The sequence below is a fragment of the Xenopus laevis genome, chromosome 7L, assembly GCF_017654675.1.
Source record: "Xenopus laevis strain J_2021 chromosome 7L, Xenopus_laevis_v10.1, whole genome shotgun sequence".
In the NCBI taxonomy this organism is placed as follows: domain Eukaryota; kingdom Metazoa; phylum Chordata; class Amphibia; order Anura; family Pipidae; genus Xenopus; species Xenopus laevis.
Genome location: NC_054383.1, coordinates 113,268,392 through 113,295,117, shown reverse-complemented (window position 1 = coordinate 113,295,117; position 26,726 = coordinate 113,268,392). Strand labels below are relative to the sequence as shown.

The following is a 26,726-nucleotide window of genomic DNA, read 5'->3' as shown; positions in this document are numbered from 1 at the left end:
AAAGGACAAATCCCAATATGTGGCTCAGTCTACAGCACAAGAATTGGGACAGATGGAGCTCTTACAGGATCTATTGGTTTGTGTTCTGCTTCTGTCGGCTTTAGGTGAGACTTCTGGAAAACTAGGCATGAACTGATCTCTATTGAAAACTGATCATTGTTTGAGGACAACTAAAGAGAAAAACATATTTTCTGCTTTGGAGATGCTATTTATTTGCTAGTATTGCTTGAAAACAGAAACCTGTTTTTCCGTATTGTTAATACGGTACAGTACAACTTGACCACTTTAAGTGAGTTAATTAGTTTCACTAATGGTTCATAGTAATGTTTAGACAACATGCACTGTTTCAAGAAATATCATCTGGTTTCGTCATTACACTAGGAGGGTTATTTATTAAAGTTCGAGTTGTGTTTTCCTGAAGAATTCAAGTTGCAGTTAAAACCAACATTTTTCATGATCAAAAAAACCTGGATTTTTCGAGATGTATTATCTCTTGAAGCTGAAAAAAAGCCAGAATCTGAAAATACTCCAGCTAAAACCTGTCTGGATCATGTACAAGTCAATTGCAGTGGTTCTTTAACCATTTGAAGATGTTTTTAGCCTTCATGATTTTCAGGTTTTTCTCTGTGGTTTGCACTCGAAAACTCGATCAATATAAGGTATTCAAGTTTTTTTTTCGCTGATCACTCAATCAATTTCAGTATTCAAGTCGCCCCCCCCCCTCCGATTGCATTCAATCGAGTTTTCTAAATTCAGGTTTTTCATAAATAATCAAAAATTCGAGTTGTGAGTTTCTTCGAGGTAGAAAAAAACTCACAAACTAGACCTTTGATAAATTACCCCCTAGATTGTAGGACTGTGGGGCTAGACACAATGGGGAGTCTAAAGCATCCAAAGTTGGGGTACTGAACCGAGAAGCGCTCAGTCTAAGATTTGAAAGGAGTACATTTTTGCTATGCTAGACTTGTCACAATAAAAGATGACTTACAGGCCTGTTGCACTACAAAGTGATCTAGAAGCTTCCACCCTGTATTAATCTTCTCTTTTTCTTCTTAGGAAATGTGGTTTCTATAAATAATGAGGAGGTTATTGAAGGAGAATCTGTGTCTCTCAGTGTAAAGCTGAACCTATCTGAATATCAGATGATAATATGGAAGTTTGATACATACAATCTGGTTGCATTAGAAACAATGAACAACACTCCAATTTGTTTTCCGGAGTATGAAGGGAGATGCACCTTGTTCGAAAATGCAACGCTGCAGCTGGACAATCTGACCCCTGCAGACCAGGGCAATTACACAGTCACTGTACTGGATGTGGAAACAGGATTGTCCATGTCAGGATCAGTCTATCTCACAGTACTGAGTAAGTACTGGCACCTGCATTTCTTTCTCCTTCCACCTAACACAGATAGTTCTACCTGGAAATAGTTTCTAAGTTTTAGTCAGAGGCAGTAGTTAGATTTGGTGGCACGCCAAGCAATGTGACCATCAGCTTGGTGGTCAATATGCCCTCAACTACCTATAAATGCTTCAAATAAATTGCTGTGTCTGTGGTAGATACTGCAGCAAATCCATACCTGGCAAAAAAATTCTATTAATACTGACTACATGGCAGTTGAGGAATGATTGTGGTCTAGTTATAAGGTGATTTAGATCCCGTATATAACTACATGAATAATTTTTTCCCCCAATTCTTAAAGGAAAACTATACCCCCAAAATGAATACTTGAGCAATAGATAGTTTATATCATATTAAGTGGCATATTAAAGAATCTTACCAAACTGGAATATATATATTTAAGTAAATATTGCCCTTTTATATCTCTTGCCTTGAACCACCATTTTGTGATGGTCTGTGTGCTGCCTCAGAGATCACCTGACCAGAAATACTTCAACTCTAACTGTAACAGGAAGAAGTGTGGAAGCAAAAGACTGAACTCTGTCTGTTAATTGGCTCATGTGACCTAACATATGGTTTATTTGGGTGCACCATGAATCATACAATCCCAGGGGGCGGCCCTTTTTTTAAAATGGCAATTTTCTATTTATGATTACCCAATGGCACATATTACTAAAAAAGTATATTGTTATGAAAATGGTTTAATTACATGAAGCAGGGTTTTACACATGAGCTGTTTTATGCAATATCTTTTTATAGAGACCTACATTGTTCAGGGGGTATAGATTTCCTTTAAAACATTCAATTAATTGTGTGTTTGAGGTTAATGAGCCAGAGTAATCTTTCTTAATAATTCTTTAATACATAAATAGGGAGTGTGATAGATTATGATGTGTTCTACACTGATACAGTGGGGATGAGTTACTTTCATAAGCAATCACTTTACATATGGATTACTCCAGGCCACATGCAAATCAAACTTGCATTGATTAAAGTGTTTTTCCCTCTCTGGCAGGTAACACTATGAATACCACTGAGGACCCCAGCACCCAGGTAAACTTGTTTCCTTTATGACTAATTCCATCTGTCCATATATGTATTGTGTTCCACTTATTGGACAATCTGATTGGCTGATCTGAATTAGAGAGAAAGATGAGTGAAATGAATGGGGAAGCTTCAAAGCTCTAAACACTTTGGGTGGTTGTGAACAATGAATACATTTCTGGTCAATTAAGGGTAGATTTAGCTAAACAAGTATTTGCTGCCTCAATCTATTTGAGGGAATGGCTGATACAACATTATTTTGATATGTCTGAAATCTTGCCCCTGACCAAATGTTAGACCTCTAAAGAGGGCCTTGAACTGAAAGGATCTGGTCTGGTGTCACCTCTGAGTTTATACACACAGAGTTTTACTGTGCTAAGTCTTTATTTCTAACTCACTAATTCAGATGTTAGGTTTCACCTACAGACAGCACTTGTAGACATGAATGGCTCACCATGGAGGGGGAGGAGTGTAAATCGATTTAGTAAGGAATTGCCTTCCTGTGAATCATGTTCCCCTGTTGATAATAAAGCCTGCTACATTTGTAGTTTTTATGTTAAAATCTGGCTATTATTGAGTTGCAGTGTTAACTAAATAGGAGGTAGACCCCACAATCACTGTAATGTCAAAGTTACACCACTGAGTGTGGGCCTTTCGTACTATTGAACATTGAACAATGGCATTATTAACACTACCTGAAGCGGTAGTAAGAAATTTGCAGTGTATATCCTGGTCGTTTAAAAGAAGTCGGTGAGCACTCCACGTCCACTCAGAAGTTTAAGAATTGTATTTTAACAGGTTAAGAACAAACATTGTCCTGACACGTTTCGTATCCACGATACATAGTCATAGGCCTATGATTATGTATCGTGGATATGAAACGTCTCTTCATCTGGTGAGTGCGATCTTCCCCACTTAATACCCTCACTATTGTCAGAAGAAGTAGCTTACCCAAGAGCGGGAGCCGTGGTATACACACACCCGGGTCACTGTATTTACCGGGTGAGCATTAGGATTTGTCCGTTTTAGGGTTAACTGCTTGAATTTAAAAAACAATTTTAAATGGCAAAGCCTTATTGCACTTTAGCGGTAATCTTCTCCTGGTCATTTAAATACTTGTATTTGTATATTAACCAACATGTTTCCCTTTTATTTCTTTTGCATTTTCTACTAAACAACAGAATACAACCTCAGATGAATTAACAACTGCTTCAGACATTAGTCAAGGTGAGACAATTTCAGGTATTACTTAAATATTTCACACACCAGGTAGAGCACCATGTCCCCGATTAATTTTCAAACCTGATTTTCAAACTATATACTATACACAGGTATGGGTCCTGTTATTCAGAATGCTCGGGAATGATCGAACATTTTGCGCTAAAATCCTTCGAATTCGATATTCGAAGGATTTTACTTCGAGGGTCGAATTCGAGGGTTTTTTAACCCTCGAAATTTGACCCTTGATAAATCTGCCCCTTAATAAACAACAATAAGGATTAATTACATTAGTTTGGATCAAGTACAAGCTACTGTTTTATTATTAGAAAAAAATAAATAATTTTTAAATATCTGGATTATTTGGTTAAAACTGAGTCTATGGGAGACAGCCTTTCCGTAATTCGTAGCTTTCTGGATAACGGGTTTCTGGATAATGAATCCCATACCTGAACTAAAAGCTGTGGGAAAAGGCACCTGTCATTGTTAATGGGGGAACGATTCTGACTTCTGAAACAATATTGCAGAAGTCAGCTGGTTAACAAACTTAGAAAAGAATTGACTTATATTTCACAGGCCAGAACCAAAGTATATAAAAGGATATACAAATACTGGCAGTTGCTACAGTTTGGGTACAGATTCCCTTTATTTGATCTGCTTTTAATGAAGAAGGAAATATGCAAGCTACTGTAGAGTGAAATCCAAGAATATATTTACTCTTAACAGAACGTTCCATTTTATCTCTTTTATTTTTTATATCTTCTAATCTTTTTATTATATTAAACTATTATAATTATTTATTATTAAACTGACCATCTATTTTTATGTTTCTGCTTCTGTGTACCATCTACATACTGTATGCTAGTTCCAGAATATAATCCAGGTAATGTAATTTATTTATTTTACTTGTATTCTGTTCCTAAATCACAAACTATTTAATATAATCCTACAGCCATATTCCATTTGGTACTTCTGCTTCTCGCTACTGACAATTATCTTGTTTTTAACTTTTTACTGTGTCAGCTCAAAAGAGTACTGGCTATTATTATCTCTAGCACTGACAGTGACCAGAAAATAGAAAGATCTAACAGATAGTGGTTGAACGGTGGACAAAGGAAAGAACTCACTTTTTTGCGTAGTCTGGGACTAGTTGGAAAAGATAGAGAAGTCAGCAAATGACAGGGTTCATCAACACCCTTCTGAGATCCTGAGTATCTGTGATGCCACCTAGTAGGATCATACTAACTACATGTGACCAAATAGGCTAAACAATGGAGGCCCAGGAAACCAGGGGTGTAGGCAACGGTAAAAAGGGCTTTGCTGCAATGAGATGGCTGCTTGGACAAAATCCTAGACAGGTAGAGTTTTTAAAAAGTGGGATTTGTTGCCAAAACTTCTAAGTGGCCATGTATTGCACAGACCTGCATTAAGCCAAGCACCTGTACCTTCTTTGTACTATCTAATATACACATATTCTTTAAAAGAAAATAGCTACCTGGGGATGCTTAAATTCCAATTACTGTACTGCACAATTTATTTACAGTATACACCAAACCTGACAAATATTTGTCTTGTCTTAAATTTAATACAATATGTAGTTTCATATATTCTAACTACTATAATTGGAATATCTTTTTTTTTTCTACAAATATGTTTTCACCATAATGAAACAGCAACCACTACAGATTATGATCCAAGTAAGAGGTTTCATTTCTTTTACTTTCTTTATGTACATATATGGGATCTGCTCTCTGTAATGCTTGGGACCTGGGGTTTTTAGGAAAAGTAAAATGGAAGACCTTGTCTAATAAAAAAAAAAAAAAATTTAAATTTATGGATTCATGCAGCTTAGTTAACATCAAGCTAGTGTTTTATTATTACAGAGAAAAGAGAAATCATTTGCTTAAAATGTGCTCTGTGTTGATGAGATGACCATCCACTAAGTTGGTCCTTTTTAGATATCGGGTTTTCATTGCCCTGTCTGTTGTTCTTACAACACTTTTAAGAAGATAAACATAATACAAACTAGGAAAAACTGTAATACTAAGAAAGTTTTTAATTCATGTTTGGGTTTTTTGGACCCACATTGAGGCCAGCAAAATGTAATCCAAGTCACGGCATGACTTCAGTGACATTTGATTATCTCAGTTCCATTTCCCATTCAGATCAGGGACGGATTTACATAGCGTGCAGCACTAGGCACACTGAAGTTCATCAACCCCCATCCCCTCCCTTTTATTCAGGAAAATGGGGATTGGAGCATGGGAAATTGTAAAAAAAGATTGTAGTCTATACAACATGTCTAACAAGTCAATACAAAATCAAATAATTTGGTCAATGACACTGTCATGTCCTCACTGCATAACAAAAGTGATTTTTTTGTCCAAATACTGTATGTATAAAACAGGTGGTTGTAGGGGACAAATCAGACAACCCGTTTCTATCCTACTACAGGAGGGGACTGTCCATGGCTCACAAGAGTGTGCTCAGATACTTTAAATTGAATCTCCCCTCCTCACTATTCAGACTGAGAATACTTAATTTCAAACCCCATTTTATCCTACAAACAATTTACCTCGACACAGCAAACACAGTCATCGAAGGTCTCATATAAATCCACAAGTGCAGTTGAGGTACCCTGTGCCCTATAATCTATAAGCATTTATTGTATGATACTGTATGATTTTATGCTTACATACATGTTTACAATATATCTTTTACTTTCCAAACCTGTGTAAAATGAATCTCGGCAGTCACAGAGTATGATCCAGGTAACATAATTTTCCCTTAATATGTTCAAAATCTGTGTTCAATATATATATATATATATATATATATATATATATATATATATATATATATATATATATATATATATATATATATATATATATATATATCCTATATCTCTAATTTTCAGTATTATTTCTTACAATTTGTTTCTTATAGCCACTACAGTTTCCACATATAATCCAGGTAATTAATTATATCGAATTTACTATTTACAGTTATGTGTATTGTTCACTAACCATTTGCAGTTTCATAGAATTTATCTTTATTGTATATTACCTTGTACATTTATACTGTATATTTAAATGTGTTTACAATATATTTTTGCTTTCAAATCTATGTATGACGATTCCCTGGCAGACTCAGAATTTACTATAGGTAAAAAATTTCTTTTACATTTTCAGTATCAGTGACATTACATTCTCTGAATTTTATTGTTATGAACTATATGAAATTGTCCTTGGGCCTCACCAGCCGAGATTCTGTTTCAGATGTAGATAACATGAACCATACATTCACCTGTGCAGATCCATAAAACATGCACCATTGGTGAGGCCAATGGACAAATTTGAAGAGAATTTATGGATTATAGCTCGAATGGGGTTGTAAAAACTTTTTTATTTAAAACTCAAGAACAGAAAATCATTATATGTAATATAATTTTATTTCAGGTTAATGACCTTTTACTTTTTATTCCTTCTACTGTTTTTGCTTTCCTCATTGCTGGGCAAAGTTACCATTCCAGAACCCGACTATTACCCAGGTATTTTTAATTTTATATTGCAGGTAGTTTCCATTTACCAGATAATACTGCATTCCTCTAACCTGTGTGTATATAAATCAGGAAATAAATTGGGAAGGGAAACATATTGTAATCCAAAAAAAAAAACGTTATCTTCAGATCAGTAAAAATGGGGACCTCTTAACTTACATTTCCTAAATCCTCGATTGTTAGTTAGTTCCATTGGCATCTAAGGTGGAACTGAGCTTGCCACAGTTAACCTAAGGGACATTTAAGCACTCCCAATTGACTCGCATTGGATTTTAGGGGACTATTCATCAAATGGTAATCTCTCATGTTAACTATTTCACCTAGAACAATCTTTCTAATTCACCTCAAGTAGAGGCAATGGCCAAATAACAATATGGTAAAGGCTGTCAAAACGTATTATTTATTGTTTGCATCTGCTTTTTGTATTTTATTCAAATGTCCTGAAAACAGACACTTAACATGTATAAAATTATTATAGTTTTGTATTTACTGCAAAAAGCTTGGGAACTCTGAATTTTATTGTTATGAACTATATGAAATTGTCCTTGGGCCTCACCAGCCGAGATTCTGTTTCAGATGTAGATAACATGAACCATACATTCACCTGTGCAGATCCATAAAACATGCACCATTGGTGAGGCCAATGGACAAATTTTAAGAGAATTTATGGATTATAGCTCGAATGGGGTTGTAAAAACTTTTTTATTTAAAACTCAAGAACAGAAAATCATTATATGTAATAGAATTTTATTTCAGGTCAATGACCTTTTACTTTTTATTCCTTTTACCTTTTTTGCTTTCCTCATTGCTGGGCAAAGTTACCATTCCAGAACCCGACTATTACCCAGGTATTTTTAATTTTATATTGCAGGTAGTTTCCATTTACCAGATAATGTAGAAAAGAAGTTGGGAAGCACCTCCCATCAAATGAGAAAAACAGAAGATGGTGTGCAGGGTCAAGTGGTAATTCAAAAGAGAACAAGAAAGAGAAAGAACTGACCCATGTATTTGCACCCTCCCATTAAAGCATGTCCACAAGCTCGTATTTATACACCATTAAAACTTAACTGCCGGGGGTCACGTAACTAGTTAGCATGGAGGAGTCTGGTTCGTTATCGGAATTAACCAGACAAATCGCTCCACAAACTAAGAACGGCCATGCACCACCTCCCACAGAATCGAGAAAGAGCTATCAATCTGTCAATCCTTTCCGTGTCCGGGCCAGGTGAGGTTTCCCTTTTCCCTCATATAAATACGAGCTTGTGGACATGCTTTGATGGGAGGGTGCAAATACATGGGTCAGTTCTTTCTCTTTCTTGTTCTCATTTACTAGATAATACTGCATTCCTCTAACCTGTGTGTATATAAATCAGGAAATAAATTCGGAAGGGAAACATATTGTAATCCAAGAAAAAAAACGTAATCTCCAGATCAGTAAAAATGGGGACCTCTTAACTTACATTTCCTAAATCTTTGATTGTTAGTCAGTTCCATTGGCATCTAAGGTGGAACTGAGCTTGCAAGAGTTAACCTAAGAGACATTTAAGCACTCCCAATTGACTCGCATTGGATTTTAGGGGACTATTTATCAAATGGTGATTTCTCATGTTCACTATATCACCTAGAACAATATTTCTAATTTGCCTCAAGTAGATGCAATGGCCAAATAACAATATGGTAAAGGCTGTCAAAACGTATAATTTATTGTTTTTCATCTGCTTTTTGTATTTTATTCAAATGTCCTGAAAACAGACACTTAACATGAATAAAATTATTATAGTTTTGTATTTACTGCACAATATAAATCTACAGTCATATGAAAAAGCTTGGAAACCCCTCTCAGCCTGCATCATAATTTACTCAGTAAAAAGAGCACTGGTGTGTTTTATGAACAAAGATTTTTAGTGAATTAGTATTCAGTTGTATGAATAAAATCAAATGTGAAAAACTGGCTATGCAAAAATTTGGGTACCCTTCTTATTTTGCTAATTTGAATGCATGAAATTGCTCAATACTGGTTACTGGCAACACCAAATTGGTTGGATTAGCTTTGAACTTCACAGGCAGGTGTGTCCAATCATGAGAAAAGGTATTTAAAGGAGAAGGAAACCCCCAGGGCGCTAAACCCCTCCCCCTCCCCTGTGCTGCCCCCCCCTCCCTCCTCCCCCCGGGCCTACCTGTCCCCCTGGGCAAATGCCCCTAACTTTTTACTCACCCCTCTGCGCAGGTCCTGTCCACGGAGTACGCAGTCGCCATCTTCTCCCACGCGCGTCTTCTTCCTGCTCTGATCGGCGTTTTCTGGCGCATGCGCAGTAGGAACAGGTACCGGTACGGCTCTACTGCGCATGCGCCGAATGTCACGAAGTGAAATCGGAAAACTTCGTGACATTCGGCGCATGCGCAGTAGAGCCGTACCGGCACCTGTTCCTACTGCGCATGCGCCAGAAAACGCCGATCAGAGCAGGAAGAAGACGCGCGTGGGAGAAGATGGCGACTGCGTACTCCGTGGACAGGACCTGCGCAGAGGGGTGAGTAAAAAGTTAGGGGCATTTGCCCAGGGGGACAGGTAGGCCAGGGGGGAGGAGGGAGGGGGGGGAGGGGTTTAGCGCCCTGGGGGTTTCCTTCTCCTTTAAGTTGGCCAATTGCAAGTTGTGCTTCTGTTTGACTCTCCTCTGAAGAGTGACAGCAAGGGATCCTCAAAGCAACTCTCAAAAGATCTGAAAACAAATATTCTTCAGTATCATGGTTTAGAGGAAGGCTGCAAAAAACTATCTCAGAGGTTTAAACTGACAGTTTCAACTGTAAGGAATGTAATCAGGCAAAGTTGCTGTAAAAGCCAGGTCTGGCAGGCTGAGAAAAATACAGGAGCGGCATATGCGGAGGATTGTGAGAATGGTTACAGACAACCCAAAGATCACCTCCAAAGAACAAAGAACATCTTGCTGCAGATCTTGCTATCTGTACATCGTTTTACAATTCAGCGCAATTTGCATAAAGAACATCTGTATGGCAGGGTGATGAGAAAGAAGCCCTTTCTGCACTCATGCCACAAACAGAGTCGCTTGTTGTATTCAAAAGCTCATTTAGACAAGCCACAGTCAATTTGGAACAAAGTGCTTTGGACTGATGAGGCAAATATTGAGTTATTTGGTCATAACAAAAATCGCTTTGCATGGCAGAAGAAGAACACCGCATTCCAAGAAAAACACTGGCTACCTACTGTCAAATTTGGTGGAGGTTCCATCATGCTGTGGGGCTGTGTGGCTAGTTCAGGGACTGGGGCCCTTGTTAAAGTCGAGGGTCGTATGAATTCAACCCAATATCAACAAATTCTTCAGGATAATGTTCAAGCATCAGTCAAAAAGTTGAAGTTAAGCAGGGGTTGGATATTCCAACAAGACAATGACCGTAAACACACTTTAAAATCTACAAAGGCATTTATGCAGAGGGAGAAGTACAATATTATTGAAAATCTATGGGATGATTTGAAGCAGGATGTCCATGCTTGATAGACATCAAATTTAACTGAACTGGAGAGATTTTGTATGGACGAATGGTCAAAAATACCGCCATCCAGAATCCAGACACTCATCAAAGGCTATAGGAATTGTCTAGAGGCTGTTAAATTTGCAAAAGGAGGCTCAACTAAGTATATTGTGATGGGGTGCTCAAATGTATGCACCTGTCTAATTTTGTTATGATGCATATTGCATATTTTCTGTTAGTCCAATAAACTTTATGTCACTGCTGAATACTGTTTCCATAAGGCATGTTATATAATGAAAGGACGTTGCTTCTTTGAAAGCTCAGCCAATGATAAACAAAACTCCAAAGAATTAAGAGGGGTTCCCAAACTTTTTCATATGATTGTATTTCATGATTTTAGTAACATACAAGTAGCTGTATTTTGTTTGTCAGTCTCTGTATTATCCCTTTACGACATAGGGGCAAATTTACTAAGCATCGAAAATTCTCCAGCGACGGCTTCACAGGCAGCGCAACACTTCGCCAGGCGAAAATGTGCTCAGACAACGCTAATTCACTAACATGCGAAGTTGCGTCCAGGGCGCAAAACGCTGGCGAAGTTGCGCTATCGTTAATTCAGCAAGCAGAGTGAAGTTGCGCTAGCTAATTTGCGTACGGCGGGAAGTTAGAGGGGAATGGACGTATATGTTGCAGCAAAAACATTACATTACAAAAGCCCAGGGAAGCTTAATAAAATAAAATAAAGTTGTTATATTGCCCTACACATGAGCCCAGTGTATAGTTTATGTGGCAAAAAACATTTATGCTCTTTTTCAGCCTATCACCCTGACAAAAGGAAAAGACGCCAGCATTTTTTGGGACTTAGAAACATTTTCAACTAAATTTTAAGGAAGTCCTATCTACTCTTTTGCACTTCGCCTGGTCTGAGCTGGCGAAGGCAAGTCTGGCGCTCAATAAAATCCGCATCTCAGTGAATTTGCAGTTACATCCCTTCACCAGAGCACAACTTCGCCTGGCGATTGAGTGCGAATGAGCCCCAGCGTCAGTGTCTTTCGCTAGTGAAGTTACGCCTGCGATCGTTAGTAAATCGCGAAGTACCGAAATTACATCACTTCACCCTTTAGTAAATTTGCCCCATAATGTTCTATTTATAGGGACACTAAACCTGATGGTATTGTAATGCTCAACCACACATTATCAACTTGTTTCTGGACTACAAATACCAGCATATTTTAAATATTATAAAGGTTAAGTCATGGGGGCACATTTACTAAAGGGCGAAGTGACTAACGCTGGCGATGATTCGCACTCTGACGCCAGGCGAATTTTCTCTCTGTTGAATGGACGTAACTCCGCAAATTCACTAAGATGCAGATTTTACTGATTTACTGCAGATTTATCGCCAGACTTGCCTTCGCCAGCTCAGACCAAGCAAACTGCAATAGAGTGCATAGGACTTCCTCAATTTTTTGTGGAAATTTTTTTCCAAAAAACGCTGGCGTCTTTTCCTTTTTTCAGAGTGATAAACTGAAAAAGTTTAACTGTTAAAAATGTTTTTTGGGTAACCGGGTTCCCCCATACATTTTCTAACATATGGAACATTAATGGGCATTATAACAACTCTATTTTCTTTATTAAGGTTCCCTGGACTTGTGTAATGTAATGTATTTGCTGCAACATATCTGTCTATTAAACTTCATCATTTCCCGCCGTATGCAAATTAGCCTGAGCGAAGACCTCGAAGTTGTGCTAGGCATAATTGAACGCTAGCGCATCTTCTCTTTGATTGCCGACGTAATGCTAGCGAACATTCGCCAGCGTTCAGCTCCCTGGACACAAGTTCGCATTTTAATAAATTAGCGTTGTCTGAGCGAATTTTCGCCTGGTGAAGTGTAGTGATGGGTGCAAAGCCGTCACTGGCGAATTTTCACAGGTTAGTAAATTTCCTCCATGGTGGGAGCTGCAGACCAGCAACATTGGGGTTGTATTCTTAAAGCAATATTGCACAATAGAATTTTCCAACTCAGTCAGTAGCTGTATTAAAATGCAAAATAATTCTCCAATGAGAATCCCAACTGGTCTATATAAATCTGCTTCCATCTGTTTTGTTCCTGCAATAGGAATTGGATGCATGTAGCAGTTTTCTGGCACTGAACAAGGGTGCTCTCCTTACCTACTGCTGATTACAGTGTAATATAATGAAGCTAAAAATTAATTAAAATGTAAGATAACAGTAAGATGGCTGACATATTTGGATGAGTTTGTCCCTTTGAGATCTAGAGCCCCTATGAGATCTATGATTTACAAACACCAAGGAAGGCATGAAAAGAAACTAAAATATCATAACCAGTAAAAAGTAATTCACATTCTCTGTAACAATGATATTGAACTGGAGGCCTACAAACCAAACACAGCTCTTCTAGTAATCTTTATGTTGCCCCAGACTGTGCAGGACGCAGAGTCTTAGTAGACTTATTTGACTGGCATCAAAATTTGACTATGTTTTCCAAATATTGGAAATTTAGGCCAATATTAAAAAAACAGCTGTACAGTGTTGATTTAGAACCAAATCTAACCAAGCTTCTTAAACGTTTCTAGATCCAAGGATCTACCATCACGAATTCAGCTCTATGAACGTTATTGCATGATTTTAACCTTGTTCTTTTATATTTTGTCTTGGAATGTGGCATATGTTTACTCTCCAAATCTGTGTATATTTCACCCACTACAGGTCCATTATTGAATCCAGGTAATGGATATTTTATTCACATTTATTCACAAATATTGAGTGTGCTGCTCACTCACCATATAGAGTTCCATATGCTAAATTTTGTCTATATTGTGGGGGTTACTTATCAACGGTCAAGTTCATTTTTTCCACATAAAAATTAGTTTTTTCAATGGTAGTTTTCAGTTAGAGCTCAAATTTTCGGGAAAAAAAACTTTTTTGAGATTTATTATGCCCCAAAACTGGAAATAGCTAGGATCCAAAAATACTCCAGCTAAAACCATTCAAGGTCATGTATAAGTCAATGGCAGAGGTCCCTTCAACCATTTGAACATGTTTGTAGCTTTCTTGATGTTTGGGGTTTTGTTTTTGTGGTTTGTGCTCAAAAAACTCGATAAATTTGAGCAATTTAAGTTTTTTTCTCTGATAACTCGATAAATTAGAGTACTCAAGTTTTTCCCCAAATGCACTAATTGGAGTTTTTTACATTCAAGCTTTTCATAAATAAGAAAACATTTGAGTTGTGAGTTCATTCAAGTTTAAAAAACATCACAAACTCGACCTTTGATAAATACAGTAACCCTATATGTTACAAAGTACTCTTGTCATATGCACTTAGGATATAGCTTTTGCTTTATAAATCCATGTAGAATAATCAACATCAGTCCCAGAATATCATCATTATTTATATAGTGGCAGCAATGGTTTCTAAAAATCAAACTTGGTTGCTATCTGTAATAATTCAATTACAATGTATGAGTTATAGTTAAAATAGGGCTCTTGAATTTAGAACAGCCAAACAGTCACATGTTGAATTGTTTGATTTGAAACGTAGATTTCTTATGGCAGGCTACTGACCTTGTACTTGTCATTCCTTCTTCTGTATTTGCTTTCCTAATCTCTGGACAATGTTCTCACTGTAGGATATGATCCAGGTATTGTTTATTTTTTATATATATTTTGTGGGTACTTTCCATTCATTAGATAATGTCTCCTTTCTCTCTTATGTGTTTTTGAAGAGATTAACTGAAAAAGGAAACAAAAAATATTTTTAATGCTTTAGTAAAAAAAACTGGAACCTCTGAATTTACATTTTCTAAAACCTTAATCTAAGGTTACAGCTCTAGAAAGGAACAATCAAAAAAGAACAAAAAAGAAATTCACCCCTAATTGGCACAGTGATCAAATAATAATATGGTTGAAGCTTTTATTTTTTAAATCTTATTTTACTGTTGACAAGGCAGCGAACAGAAAAAATTAATTTTTTTCCATTTATTGTATGGTATTAATCTATTGTTTTATATTTTCCTCTGACATATCTTTTTTTACTTTCATCATGTTTAATGGTTCTATGGCAGATTATAATCCAGGTAAAAAATTGTTTCTTTTTTGTGCTTTGTAGATCTTAATTTAGATAACATTTAGTTAAAAGTCTATATTTTATGTTCACCAAAGAATAGCAGGAAAAAACACAAATATTGGAAAAGTTTCAAATCAGTGAGAAAAAGAGGTATCACATGAAAACTCATGTACGAAATTCAATTTGAGATGCCATTCAAGTCAGAAAAACTTATCTCACGGTTTATAAAATTTAAACTCTTTTGAAAACTGGAAGTGAATTAGGAGAAATGGAATTAGGTGAAAAGTTTTTTTCTCCTCAAATTGAGTCCATGGGGCATATTTACTAAAGGGTAAAAGTGAAAATTTGTAGTAGTTTCATTAAAAATTTAGATTCTCCTCAACATTGCCAATTTACTAAATGGAGAATACACTAAGCTTTGGAGAATTAACTTAACAGTGGTCAAAAATTCACTTTGAATTGACATTAATTCACTTCTCTTCTCTACTTTCTCCAGTGAAAATTCTCCAGTTTACTAAGAGCACAAAAACATATTTTCACAAAGGGACATTTCTCCAGGTTCAGGCTGGGGAAATACCATTATAAAGATAGAGCAACCTGTTTTAAATCTCATTATCAACATCACTCTTTACATACTAATCTCCATGGTGAAAATTCTCTAGAAAATTTTTACCACTACTACTGTATGGGAAAAACAATGGCAAATGTTCACAGATAATTTACACTAGGAGAAAATTCATCACATTATGAAAAAGTGTTCTTACGATTTTTAGTAGTTATGATATGAAAATACACCTGGTGAATGCATTTAGCTAGATTAGACAGATTCAGAATTGTGACCATTGCTTTATTGCCTATAATTGAAGCTGTACTGTATTATACACTTTCAAACATCTCAAACAGTATATACTTTTTAAACATTTAGGGGCCTATTTATTAAGCTTCAGATTTTTCTGGTTGAGTTTTTAAGGGGAAGAATTTTTAGAGGGTTATTATGCTCCAAAGTTGCTAAAAATCGGAAAATTCTCCAGCTAAAGTCATGTAAAAGTCAACGGCAGATTTTACAATTGTAAGATGTTTTTTTGCCTTCATGATGTTCAAGGGTTTTGGGCTGTTTGACACTGGTAGAGGGTTTCGGACGACAACTCAAAAAAGTTGAGGTTTTCGAGTGACAATTCGGAAAATTTAGACTATTTGAATTCTCGTACAACTTTGATAAGACTTTTTCCCTCATGTACAATTTTCATTTGGATTTATTTGCTGGGTTTTCATTTGGAGGGGTTGAATTTGATGTACTTTGTCTTTTTTCAACCTGATTTAACTATCTAACTATGTAACTATGTACAGTAAATTAAATAAAATAATGGTTGGGAGTTAGGTTGAATTTTTATTTTTAAAATAATGACATAAATTCAAGTTTTAATAAAAAAAAGTCAAGTTTTAAGTTGATATAAGACTATTCAGGTATTTACAACACATGTAGTTTTAATTCATATAGATTTCCACAATTTACTAACATCAAACAGGCCAAAATGATCACTGCAACTTTGTTGTTACAGTATGATACTGACCTTCTCCTTTATATTTTCTTTCCCAAATCTGTGTATAATAAACTCATCGTACATCCAGAATATGAGCCAGGTAAGATGTACTGTTTACAGGAAAACTGTCCCATTTATTTTTTCCACAGATTATTTTTCTTCATTCTAGTTAGCCTTACCTTTACTTGTTTGCATACCATAACTAAAACCATAACTTATAAATAAAGATTGATTGTTAACATATCTGCAGATGAATCTCAGCTAAAATTCTTTGCATGGCATTGCAAAATAGTTCTCTGGTACACAAGACTTTTGTCGGCAGGGCAAGCCCTTGCAGTTTTATAGATGCGGTTACTTCCACGTTAATAAAACTGCAAGGGCTTGCCACTGAATCTTTTGCAATGTTGTAACTGGAGGTTGCCGAATCCTCTATCACTGTGCCCAAGCCACTATTGTTGGGTACGTTATGGGTGTGCAAATGCTTCTCCTGATTGAATTGTTACAAAGACTCCAGACAACAATGACATTTCTCTCTCAGTCTTCTTCTCAGTATTGTTATCATTCCCACTCTAGCAAAAATGATCTGAGACTTCTTGAAGATCTAATCTCAAAAAAATAAGTTTTTTGCAGTCAACCATTTGAAAGCCCCATTTTATAGCTAATAGGACATCCACAAACATATAGGGGCAGATTCATCAAAATGTGAGTATAGAACTTAACAAATAAAAACTCAATCACATTCTATTCATTCCTATGGGATTTTTAGAACCATACGTATCAAATGGTGAGTTCTAACTTTTACTCATTGATAAATTCAATTCTAAAAATCACATAGGAATGAATGCAATGTGATGTTTTTATTTATTAAACTCTAAACTCACTTTCACTAAATCTGCCCCATACTGTTGCTGGACTCTTTGTACATCTTTGGAAACATCAATCTTGTACCAACATTGGGTGAACCAAGGTTCCTGAAAATCAAAGTACAAACATAAAATATATACAGGTATGAGACCAAAATGCTCAGGACCTGGAGTTTTCCAGATAAGGAAGGGATTTTTCTGTAATTTGGATCTCTTAACTTCCATAGAAATCATTTAAACATTCATTAAATCCAATGGTCAGGTTTTGCCTCCAATAAGGATTAATTATATCTTAGTTGGGATCAAGTACAAGCTACTGTTTTATTATTACAGAGAAAAATGAAATCATTTTTAAAAACTTGGATTATTTGGATAAAATGTATTCTATAGGAGATGGCCTTCCCATAATTCTGAGCTTTCTGGATAACGGGTTTCCAGGAGGCAGATCCCATACCTGTATATATAATTTATACTTTAATTGTATATAGCCTAGTATATTATATTTTTATAGTATATTGACCTTGTAACTTTATATTTCTTCTTCTGTATAATGGACCTTCCAATACCAGAATATAATCCAGGTAATACATTTAACTTGTTTTATATTTTACCAATATTAGTTTCCATGACATTTTTCCGAAAATCCCAATTTGTTGAATTTATGTTGTAGGTGAATTACAAGATAAGAATGGGACAGTGGAAAATAAAGCTGGTGATACAAAAAAAAATCAATGTATTGTTCTAGATTAGAACACTGGTTCTCAAAGTTATCCTTGAGCTTTACTATCAGTGTTCCTTTTGTGGAATCCATATCTGAAACATAGCTGGATCCATCATATCAACTTATATCATTATAATATATATAATAGATGCAATATTTATATCAGTTCATGTAACCCACTGCAACCAATCAGCAGGCATTGAAAATGTTTCATTTTGTACTAACTTTTTTGGCAATGTTTTGCTATATCTGTAACATCTCATTGATACAAAATAGTGTATACATTCACTAACTCTCTACCAAGGTGCATAAAAAATGCAACATCCCAAGGTACTTTTGTTTAGAGCACCACACCACCACATTTAATCTTTGTGCAAGGGTTACCTGGGAGAGTAGTAAATGTGGTGTTGCAGAACGCTAAACAAAAGTATACCAGGGGTGAAGGTCTCTGGGGTGTACCTAACAAACTGCCACCTCTAGTGAATTATTTATTTCTCTTTTAAGCAAAAAACATAAAGCTATAAGTGCAGAAATTCATCCCATGAAACTCCTGACAATAAGCCTCAGCATTCTATTAAATAATGTGGCATGAGTGCTGATTGGTGTAGGTTTGCTACATGCCTAGTAATCCATAGTAACCAATCAGCAGTATGTGTTTACTGGTCTACTGAAAACATCTGACTGGTTGCTGTGGATTATAGACCTGGGAAGACTTTGTACTATTGCAGATTCCCAGATTCATTTTGATTAAGAAAGCCATTGGCTCCATTTGTGATGCTCTAATTGCATCCTCTGCTCCCTCATAATTAAAAAACTGGCATTTTACAAAAAAAATGTATTTCTGTATATGTTGTGTGAAACCAGCATTTTACCTTATATATTTCCACTTGTCTTTGACATATATTTCGCCTTTTTTAATCAGAGAATGATACATCCACAGAGAATCCAGGTAATGTTCTCCAAAGTTTAAAGTTCACATGTGTGTGTGTTACATTTACCATATATAGTTTCATTAGATACAAAGACAGATATTCAAACCCGATAAATCGAATGCTCTAGAACACCAGTTCTGAAGCCTATCTTTTCCCAATGGTAAATATGTGGATGGGTCTATCAAACTGAAATAACTACTGACAATCATTTGCATGTATGAACAGTTACCTATAACAATTATAGACCTGCTTTCATTATTCTACCTGTAGTAAACTGACCAAATCCAATTACTGTTTGGGTGCTGTAAGTTAATATACTAGTGCAAATTTAATCAGTATCAGTAAACGAGCCCCATTGATTTACAAACCAAAATCTTCATTTTTACACCTGCCATTGCCTCTGCCTGTAATTACCTAAGCCATTACCTCCTGGAGAATTGTAATTAAAGCTCATAGGGGCAAATTCACTAAGCGCCGAAGCGCCGAACGCTAGCGTTAATTCGCTATCGTTTGGCATTTTCGTTACTGCGCAAATTCACTAACGAACGCTGGCGTAGTTTCGCTAGTGTTACTTCGCACCCTTACGCCTACCGAATTTTCGCTAGCGACGTAACTACGCAAATTCACTAACTTGAGCAGTGTACTGAACGCTACCTTTTACGCTAGACTTCCTTCGCCACCTCAGACCTGGCGAAGCGCAATAGAGTAGATATGGATTGTTTCAAAAAAAGTAAAAATTTTTTCTAAGTCCCAAAAAACGCTGGCGTGTTTTCTACATTATGGGTGATAGGCTGAAAAAGATCGAAAACATTTTTTGGGGCTCCCCTCCTTCCCCCCTACATTTCCTGACTCATGGCAACTTACCTAGACAGTGGGCACATGTGTAGGGCAAAATAAAATTTTTATTTGCTGATTTGAAGGTTTTCTAGGCATTTGTAGTGCTGATACGTATTCCTCCATTGAAATTTGAATTTGGCGCCGTATGCAAATTAGCCTTCGCTAGCGTAACTTCGCTTTACATTGCGAATCAACGCTAGCGCAACTTCGCAACCTTACGCTACCCCTGAGCGCAACTTCGGATTTTAGTGAATTTGCGGAGCGCTGGCGAAACTACGCCTGGCGAAGTGCGGCGAAGTTGCGCCTGGCGCAACTTCGCATCTTAGTGAATTTGCCCCATAGTGAGTAGGGATGGGCGAATTTTTTCGCCTTGTTTCGCCGCAGAATTGAAGCCCATAGATTTGTATGGCTTTAATGGGTCAATTTTTGGCGAAACGGGTCAAATTCGCCTAATTTAGTGAGTATCACAAGACAGATCACTAATGATGGGTGAATAAATTCGGCAGGCTCGAATTTGTGGCAAATTTCCATGTTTCACCGCCACAAATAAATTCGCAAAACTGCGGTGAAAATATTTGGGCTATCTTAAAAATTGTCACACGGCAAAATTATTCGGATGTCCATTTAATGCATTTTGACAAGATAGGCGCGCATCGAAAAATTTTCGCGGGCGTCGAAATTGACACGCTTCAAAATTATTTTGACGCCCATTGACTTCTATGAGTTTCTCAAATTTTTTGTCATTTTTCGAATTTCATGGTAAATTCCAAATTTTTCGGTGAAGCAAAACGGGACAAATTCACCCATCACTACAGATCACTTGTTGCTTTTTCTGTGATCATAGAACCTTACTCCCTAAATATTGTTCCATTTTGCTGACATTGTGACACGATTCAAATATAAAAAAACAACTTATTTTCATACATTGTTTATTTATTATATTGTCCATATAACATACCCAAGCCCCAGGGAGACACAGATAGCACCTAGATTTTCCATTTGTGATTCTTTTCTACCAGTATGAATCAGTGTGTGTGTGTTCCATTTACCATATAGAGGTTAATTCCTATTCTCCTACTCCACCCTTGATGGAGTTCATTCTGTAGTTATTTGTTGGAAGGGCAAGATAAGAGGCAGTGAATGAAAATTAGAGATATCTTTTATGACCACGAGATGGCGTTGTATATAAATGATGAAATGGTTGCATCATTTTTGAAGAGGGAAAAGTAAAAACTGTGATTGGGGCTTAGGAAGCGGCTGCTTCATTATTTTACCTCCTGTGTTCTGTACATTAACCTATTTCGCCAATTTAAGAAATGGAGAATACACTAAGGGGCACATTTACTAACCTGGAGTGAAGGATTCGAATGATAAAAAATTTGAATTTCAAAGTATTTTTTTGAGTACTTTGACCATCAAATGGGTCAAATTCGATTGAATTTGATCGAATCGAATGATTCGAACGATTCGAAGTACAAATCGTTCAACTATTCGATAGTCAAAGTACTGTCTCTTTAAAAAATACTTTGACTTCATTCTTCGCAACTTTAAACCTACTAGGTATAATGTTAGCCTATGGGGACCTTCCCCAGCACTTTTCTTACATTTTTTTTATCGAAGAATAATCCTTCGATCGATCGCTTAAAATCGTTCGATTCGAAGGATTTTATTGTTCGATCGAACTATTTTTACTTCGATCGATCGATCAAAGGATTTGCGCTAAATCCTTTGAATTCGATATTCGAAGGATTTAAATTCAAGGGTCGAATTCGAAGGTTTATTAACCCTCAAAATTCGACCCTTGATAAATGTGCCTCTAAGCTTTGGAGAATCAACTTCACAGTGGTGAAAATTCTCTTTGAATTGACATTAATTTACTTCTCTTCTCTAGTTGAACTTTCTCCAGTGAAAATTCTCCAGTTTACTAAGAGCACAAAAACATATTTTCACAAAGTGAAATTTCTCCAGGTTCAGGCTGGCGAAATACCATTATAAAGATAGAGCAGCCGGTTTTAAATCTCATTATCAACATCACTCTTTACATGCTAATCTCCATGGTGAAAATTCTCTAGAGAATTTTTCAAACTACTACTGTATGGGGAAAAACAATGGCAAATGTTCACAGATAATTTACACTAGGAGAAAATTCACCACATTATGAAAAATTGTTCTTATGATTTTTAGTATTTATGTTATGTGATATGAACATACACCTGCTGAATTAAGGTGAATGTTGGTGAAGTTAGATGAAGAGAAATCTCCACTTTAGTTAATGTGCCTCCATAAGTTTTCACGTGACCTTGTGATAACTTTTTCTCACTGAAATGAATACGGCCTATTGTATCCAAAAAAAGTCACTATAATGATCGAGACCAGTGCTATTTAACTGAAGTATCATGGAAAAAGTAAAGATTGCCAAGTCTAATTATGCTCATTTGTAGTGATTTGCAAAATGTTGTGTTTTGTGTGAAAATGTATTTGTTTCCAATAACAAATTTCTATGTCTATAGAAACTGGCACTTCAAGACTTGTTTTTCCACTGCATTCAGCTAGATTAGACAGATTCAGAATTGCGACCATTGCTTTATTGCCTATAATTGAAGCTGCACTGTATTATACAATTTCTTACATCTCATACAGTATATACTTTTTAAACATTTAGGGGCCTATTTATTAAGCTTCAGATTTTTCTGGTTGAGTTTTTAAGGGTAAGAATTTTTAGAGGTTTATTATGCTCCAAAGCTGCTAAAAATCAGAAAATACTTCAGCTAAAGTCATGTAAAAGTCAATGGCAGATTTTACAAATTGAAGGTTTTCATGATGTTCAAGGGTTTCGGGCTGTTTGACACTGGTTTGACACTGGTTTTCAATCGAAAATATGACACTGGTTTGACACTGGTTTTCATTCGAAATATGAAAAAGTAGAGGGTTTCAGATGACAATTCGAAAAATTAGGACTATTTGAATTCTCGCACTTTTTCCCTCACGTACAATTTTCATTCGGATTTTGCTGGGTTTTCATTTGGAGGGGTTGAACTTGATGGACTTTGTCTTTTTCCAACCTGATTTAACTTTGTAACTATGTACAGTAAATAAAATAAAATAATGGTTGGGAGTTAGGTTGAATTTTTATTTTTAAAAGAATGACATAAATTCAAGTTTTAATAAAAAAAAGTCACGTTTTAAGTTTTTAAGGCTATTCAGATATTTACAACCCATGTAGTTTTAATTTATATAGATTTCCACAATTTACTAACATCAAACATCAAAATGATCACTGCAACTTTGTTGTTACAATGTGATACTGACCTTCTCCTTTATATTTTCTTTCCCAAATCTGTGTATAATAAACTCAACATACATCCAGAATATGAGCCAGGTAAGATGTACTGTTTACAGGAAAACTGTCCCATTTATTTTTTCCATAGATTGTTTTTCTTCATTCTATTTAGCCTTACCTTTACTTGTTTGCATACCATAACTAAAACCATAACTTATAAATAAATATTGATTAACATATCTGCAGATGAATCTCGGCTAAAATCGTTTGCATGGCATTGCAGAAAAGACATTGCAAAATAGTTCTCCTTGCAGTTTTATAGATGCGGTTACTTCCACATTAATAAAACTGTAAGGGCTTGCCACTGAACTCTTTTGCAATGTTGTAACTGGAGGTTGCGGAATCCTCTATCACTGTGCACAAGCCACTATTGTTGGGTATGTTATGGGTGTGCAAATGCTTCTCCTGATCAATTGTTACAAAGACTCCAGACAACAATGACACCTCTCTCTCAGTATTGTTATCATTCCCACTGTAGCAAAAATGATCCGAAGACTTCTTGAAGATCTATGCTCAAAAAAATAATTATTTGCAAAGATTTTAAAATGTTTTTTGCAGCCAACCATTTGAAAGCCCCATTTTACAGCTAATAGGACATCTACAAACATATAGGGGCAGATTTACCAAAATGTGACTATAGAGCTTAACAAATAAAAACTCAACCACGTTCTATTCATTCCTATGAGATTTTTAGAACCATATGTATCAAATGGTGAGTTCTAACTTTTACCCATTGATAAATTCAATTCTAAAAATCACATAGGAATGAATACAATGTGATGTTTTTATTTATTAAACTCTAAACTCACTTTCACTAAATCTGCCCCATACTGTTGCTGGACTCTTTGTACATCTTTGGAAACATCAATCTTGTACCAACATTGGGTGAACCAAGGTTCTTCAAAATCAAAGTACAAACATAAAATATATACAGGTATGGGACCAAAATGCTCAGGAACTGGAGTTTTTCAGATAAGGGATCTTTCTGTAATTTGGATCTCTTTACTTCCATAGAAATCATTTAAACATTCATTAAATCCAATGGTCAGGTTTTGCCTCCAATAAGGATTAATTATATGTACTATTTTATTATTACAGAGAAAAATGAAATCATTTTTAAAAACATAACCCAGACATGCCAGTATAATCACTACAAAATATGGATAAAAGAGAATATTAACAAATATGGCAGGATAATCACTTAATAGAATAGAGAACGGCCATTTTAATCCCGGATGAGACAGTTTAAGTGCTGCAAAAATGTTTTTTCTGTCCTAGATATTCTTACATGACAATGTTTTGCTATATCTGTAACATGTCATTGATACTCTCTACCAAGGTGCATAAAAAATGCAACATGCCAAGGTACTTTTGTTTAGAGCACCACACCACCATATTTAATCTTTGTGCAAGGGTTACCTGGGAGAGTAGTAAATGTGGTGTTGCAGAACGCTAAACAAAAGTATACCAGGGGTGAAGGTCTCTGGGGTGTACCTAACAAACTGTCACCTCTAGTGAATTATTTATTTCTCTTTTAAGCAAAAAACATTAAGCTATAAGTGCAGAAATTCATCCCATGAAACTCCTGACAATAAGCCTCAGCATTCTATTAAATAATGTGGCATGAGTGCTGATTGGTGTAGGTTTGCTACATGCCTAGTAATCCATAGCAACCAATCAGCAGTATGTGTTAACTGGTCTACTGAAAACATCTGACTGGTTGCTGTGGATTATAGACCTGGGAAGACTTTGCACTATTGCCGATTCCCAGATTCATTTTCAGTTTATTGGTTAAGAAAGCCATTGGCTCCATTTGTAATGCTCTAATTGCATCCTCTGCTCCCTCATAATTAAAAAACTGACATTTTACTAAGAAAATGTATTTCTGTATATGTTGTGTGAAACCAGCATTTTACTTTATATATTTCCACTTCTCTTTGACATATATTTTGCCTTTTTTAATCAGAGAATGATACATCAACAGAGAATCCAGGTAATGTTCTCCAAAGTTTAAAGTTCACATGTGTGTGTGTTACATTTACCATATATAGATACAAAGACAGATATTCAAACCCGATAAATCTAAAGCTCTAGAAGACCAGTTCTGAAGCCTATCTTTTCCTAATGGTAAATATGTGGATGGGTCTATCAAACTGAAATAACTACTGACAATCATTTGCATGTATGAGCAGTTACCTATAACAATTATAGACCTGCTTTCATTATTGTACCTGTAGTAAACTGACCAAATCCAATTACTGTTTGGGTGCTTTGAGTTAATACACTAGTGCAAATTTAATCAGTATCAGTAAACGAGCCCCATTGATTTACAAACCAAAATCTTCATTTTTACACCTGCCATTGCCTCTGCCTGTAATTACCTAAGCCATTACCTCCTGCAGAATTGTAATTAAAGCTCATAGTGAATAGGTATGGGCGAATTATTTTGCCTTGTTTCGCCGCAGATTTGACGCCCATAGATTTGTATGGCGTTGAACGTCCAAAAAAGAAGACACGCGCCAAAAAATTTTTTTGACGCCATAGGCTTTAATGGGTGAATTTTTGGCGAAACTGGGGTCAAATTCACCTAATTTAGTGAGTATCACAAGACAGATCACTAGTGATGGGTGAATAAATTCGGCAAGCTCGAACTTGTGGCGAATTTCCATGTTTCACCGCCACAAATAAATTCGCAAAACTGCGCTGAAAATATTTGGGCTAGCTTAAAAATTGTCACACGGCAAAATTATTCGGATGTCCATTTAATGCATTTTGACAAGATAGGCTTGCATCGAAAAAATTTTGCGGGCGTCGAAATTGACACGCTTCAAAATTATTTTGACGCCCATTGACTTCCATGAGTTTCTCAAATTTTTTGTCATTTTTCGAATATCATGGTAAATTCGCAAATTTTTCGGCGAAGCAAAACGGGACAAATTCACCCATCACTACAGATCACTTGGCTTTCTCTGTGATCATAGAACCTTAATCCCTAAATATTGTTCCATTTTGCTGACATTGTGATACGATTCAAATATAAAAAAACTGCTTATTTTCATACATTGTTTGTTTATTATATTGTCCATATAACATACCCAAGCCCCAGGGAGACACAGATAGCACCTAGATTTTCCATTTGTGATTCTTTTCTACCAGTATGAATCAGTGTGTGTGTTCCATTTACCATATAGAGGTTAATTCCTATTCTCCTACTCCACCCTTGATGGAGTTCATTCTGTATTTATTTGTTGGAAGGGCAAGATAAGAGGCAGTGAATGAAAATTAGAGATATCTTTTATGGCCACGAGATGGCACTGTATATAAATGATGAAATAGTTGAATAATTTTTGAAGAGGGAAAAGTAAAAACTGTGATTGGGACTTAGGAAGCTGCTGCTTCATTATTTTACCTCCTGTGTTCTGTACATTAACCTATTTAGGTTTCCACTGGTACAACTAGAAGTCAGTGTTCTCAAGACCTGCCATCTCTGGGCATAGCCCTACAACATTTTGTTAATATTATTTACCCTCTGTTGTATTATAATGACCTTGTGCTTGTAAAACTCACATTGTGTAACCGACATACTATCAATTTTGCTTTCTAGAGTGACAATACATTGCTTGAATTAAAGTTGCTCTCAGTTCCAGTCTTTGGTCCACACGATCCTTTGGATTCATCACTAAACACTGTATT

General features: G+C 36.0%; 1 protein-coding gene across 19 annotated transcripts; it reads left to right on the top strand.

Annotated features, from left to right (window-relative positions):
• Positions 1–26,726, top strand: LOC121395610 (C5a peptidase-like). Of its 19 annotated transcripts, none has more exons than XM_041569544.1 (20): positions 1–104; positions 1,057–1,365; positions 2,417–2,454; positions 3,627–3,672; positions 4,529–4,546; positions 5,337–5,360; positions 6,417–6,434; positions 6,613–6,639; positions 6,814–6,831; positions 7,187–7,216; positions 8,044–8,073; positions 13,443–13,460; positions 14,363–14,374; positions 14,798–14,803; positions 16,423–16,440; positions 17,773–17,784; positions 18,847–18,873; positions 23,061–23,072; positions 25,000–25,026; positions 26,638–26,726. In XM_041569544.1, the coding sequence occupies exons 1-20, from the start codon at positions 53–55 to the stop codon at positions 26,640–26,642; spliced, it is 747 nt and encodes a 248-aa protein (XP_041425478.1). In that variant the 5' UTR covers positions 1–52; the 3' UTR covers positions 26,643–26,726. The 19 variants fall into 19 exon arrangements, with proteins under 19 accessions (XP_041425478.1, XP_041425479.1, XP_041425482.1 ...); XM_041569545.1 differs by having other exon boundaries at positions 14,798–14,809; positions 16,429–16,440; XM_041569548.1 differs by lacking the exon at positions 6,417–6,434.

What these genes read in the sequence shown, in the direction of transcription:
- LOC121395610 (XM_041569544.1), top strand. Translation starts at nt 53, where the DNA reads ATGGAGCTCTTACAGGATCTATTGGTTTGTGTTCTGCTTCTGTCGGCT. An exon ending in AGTCTATCTCACAGTACTGA is followed by an intron (nt 1,366 to 2,416) that starts GTAAGTACTGGC and finishes CCTCTCTGGCAG; the next exon opens with GTAACACTATGAATACCACT. An exon ending in AGAACCCGACTATTACCCAG is followed by an intron (nt 7,217 to 8,043) that starts GTATTTTTAATT and finishes TGCTGGGCAAAG; the next exon opens with TTACCATTCCAGAACCCGAC.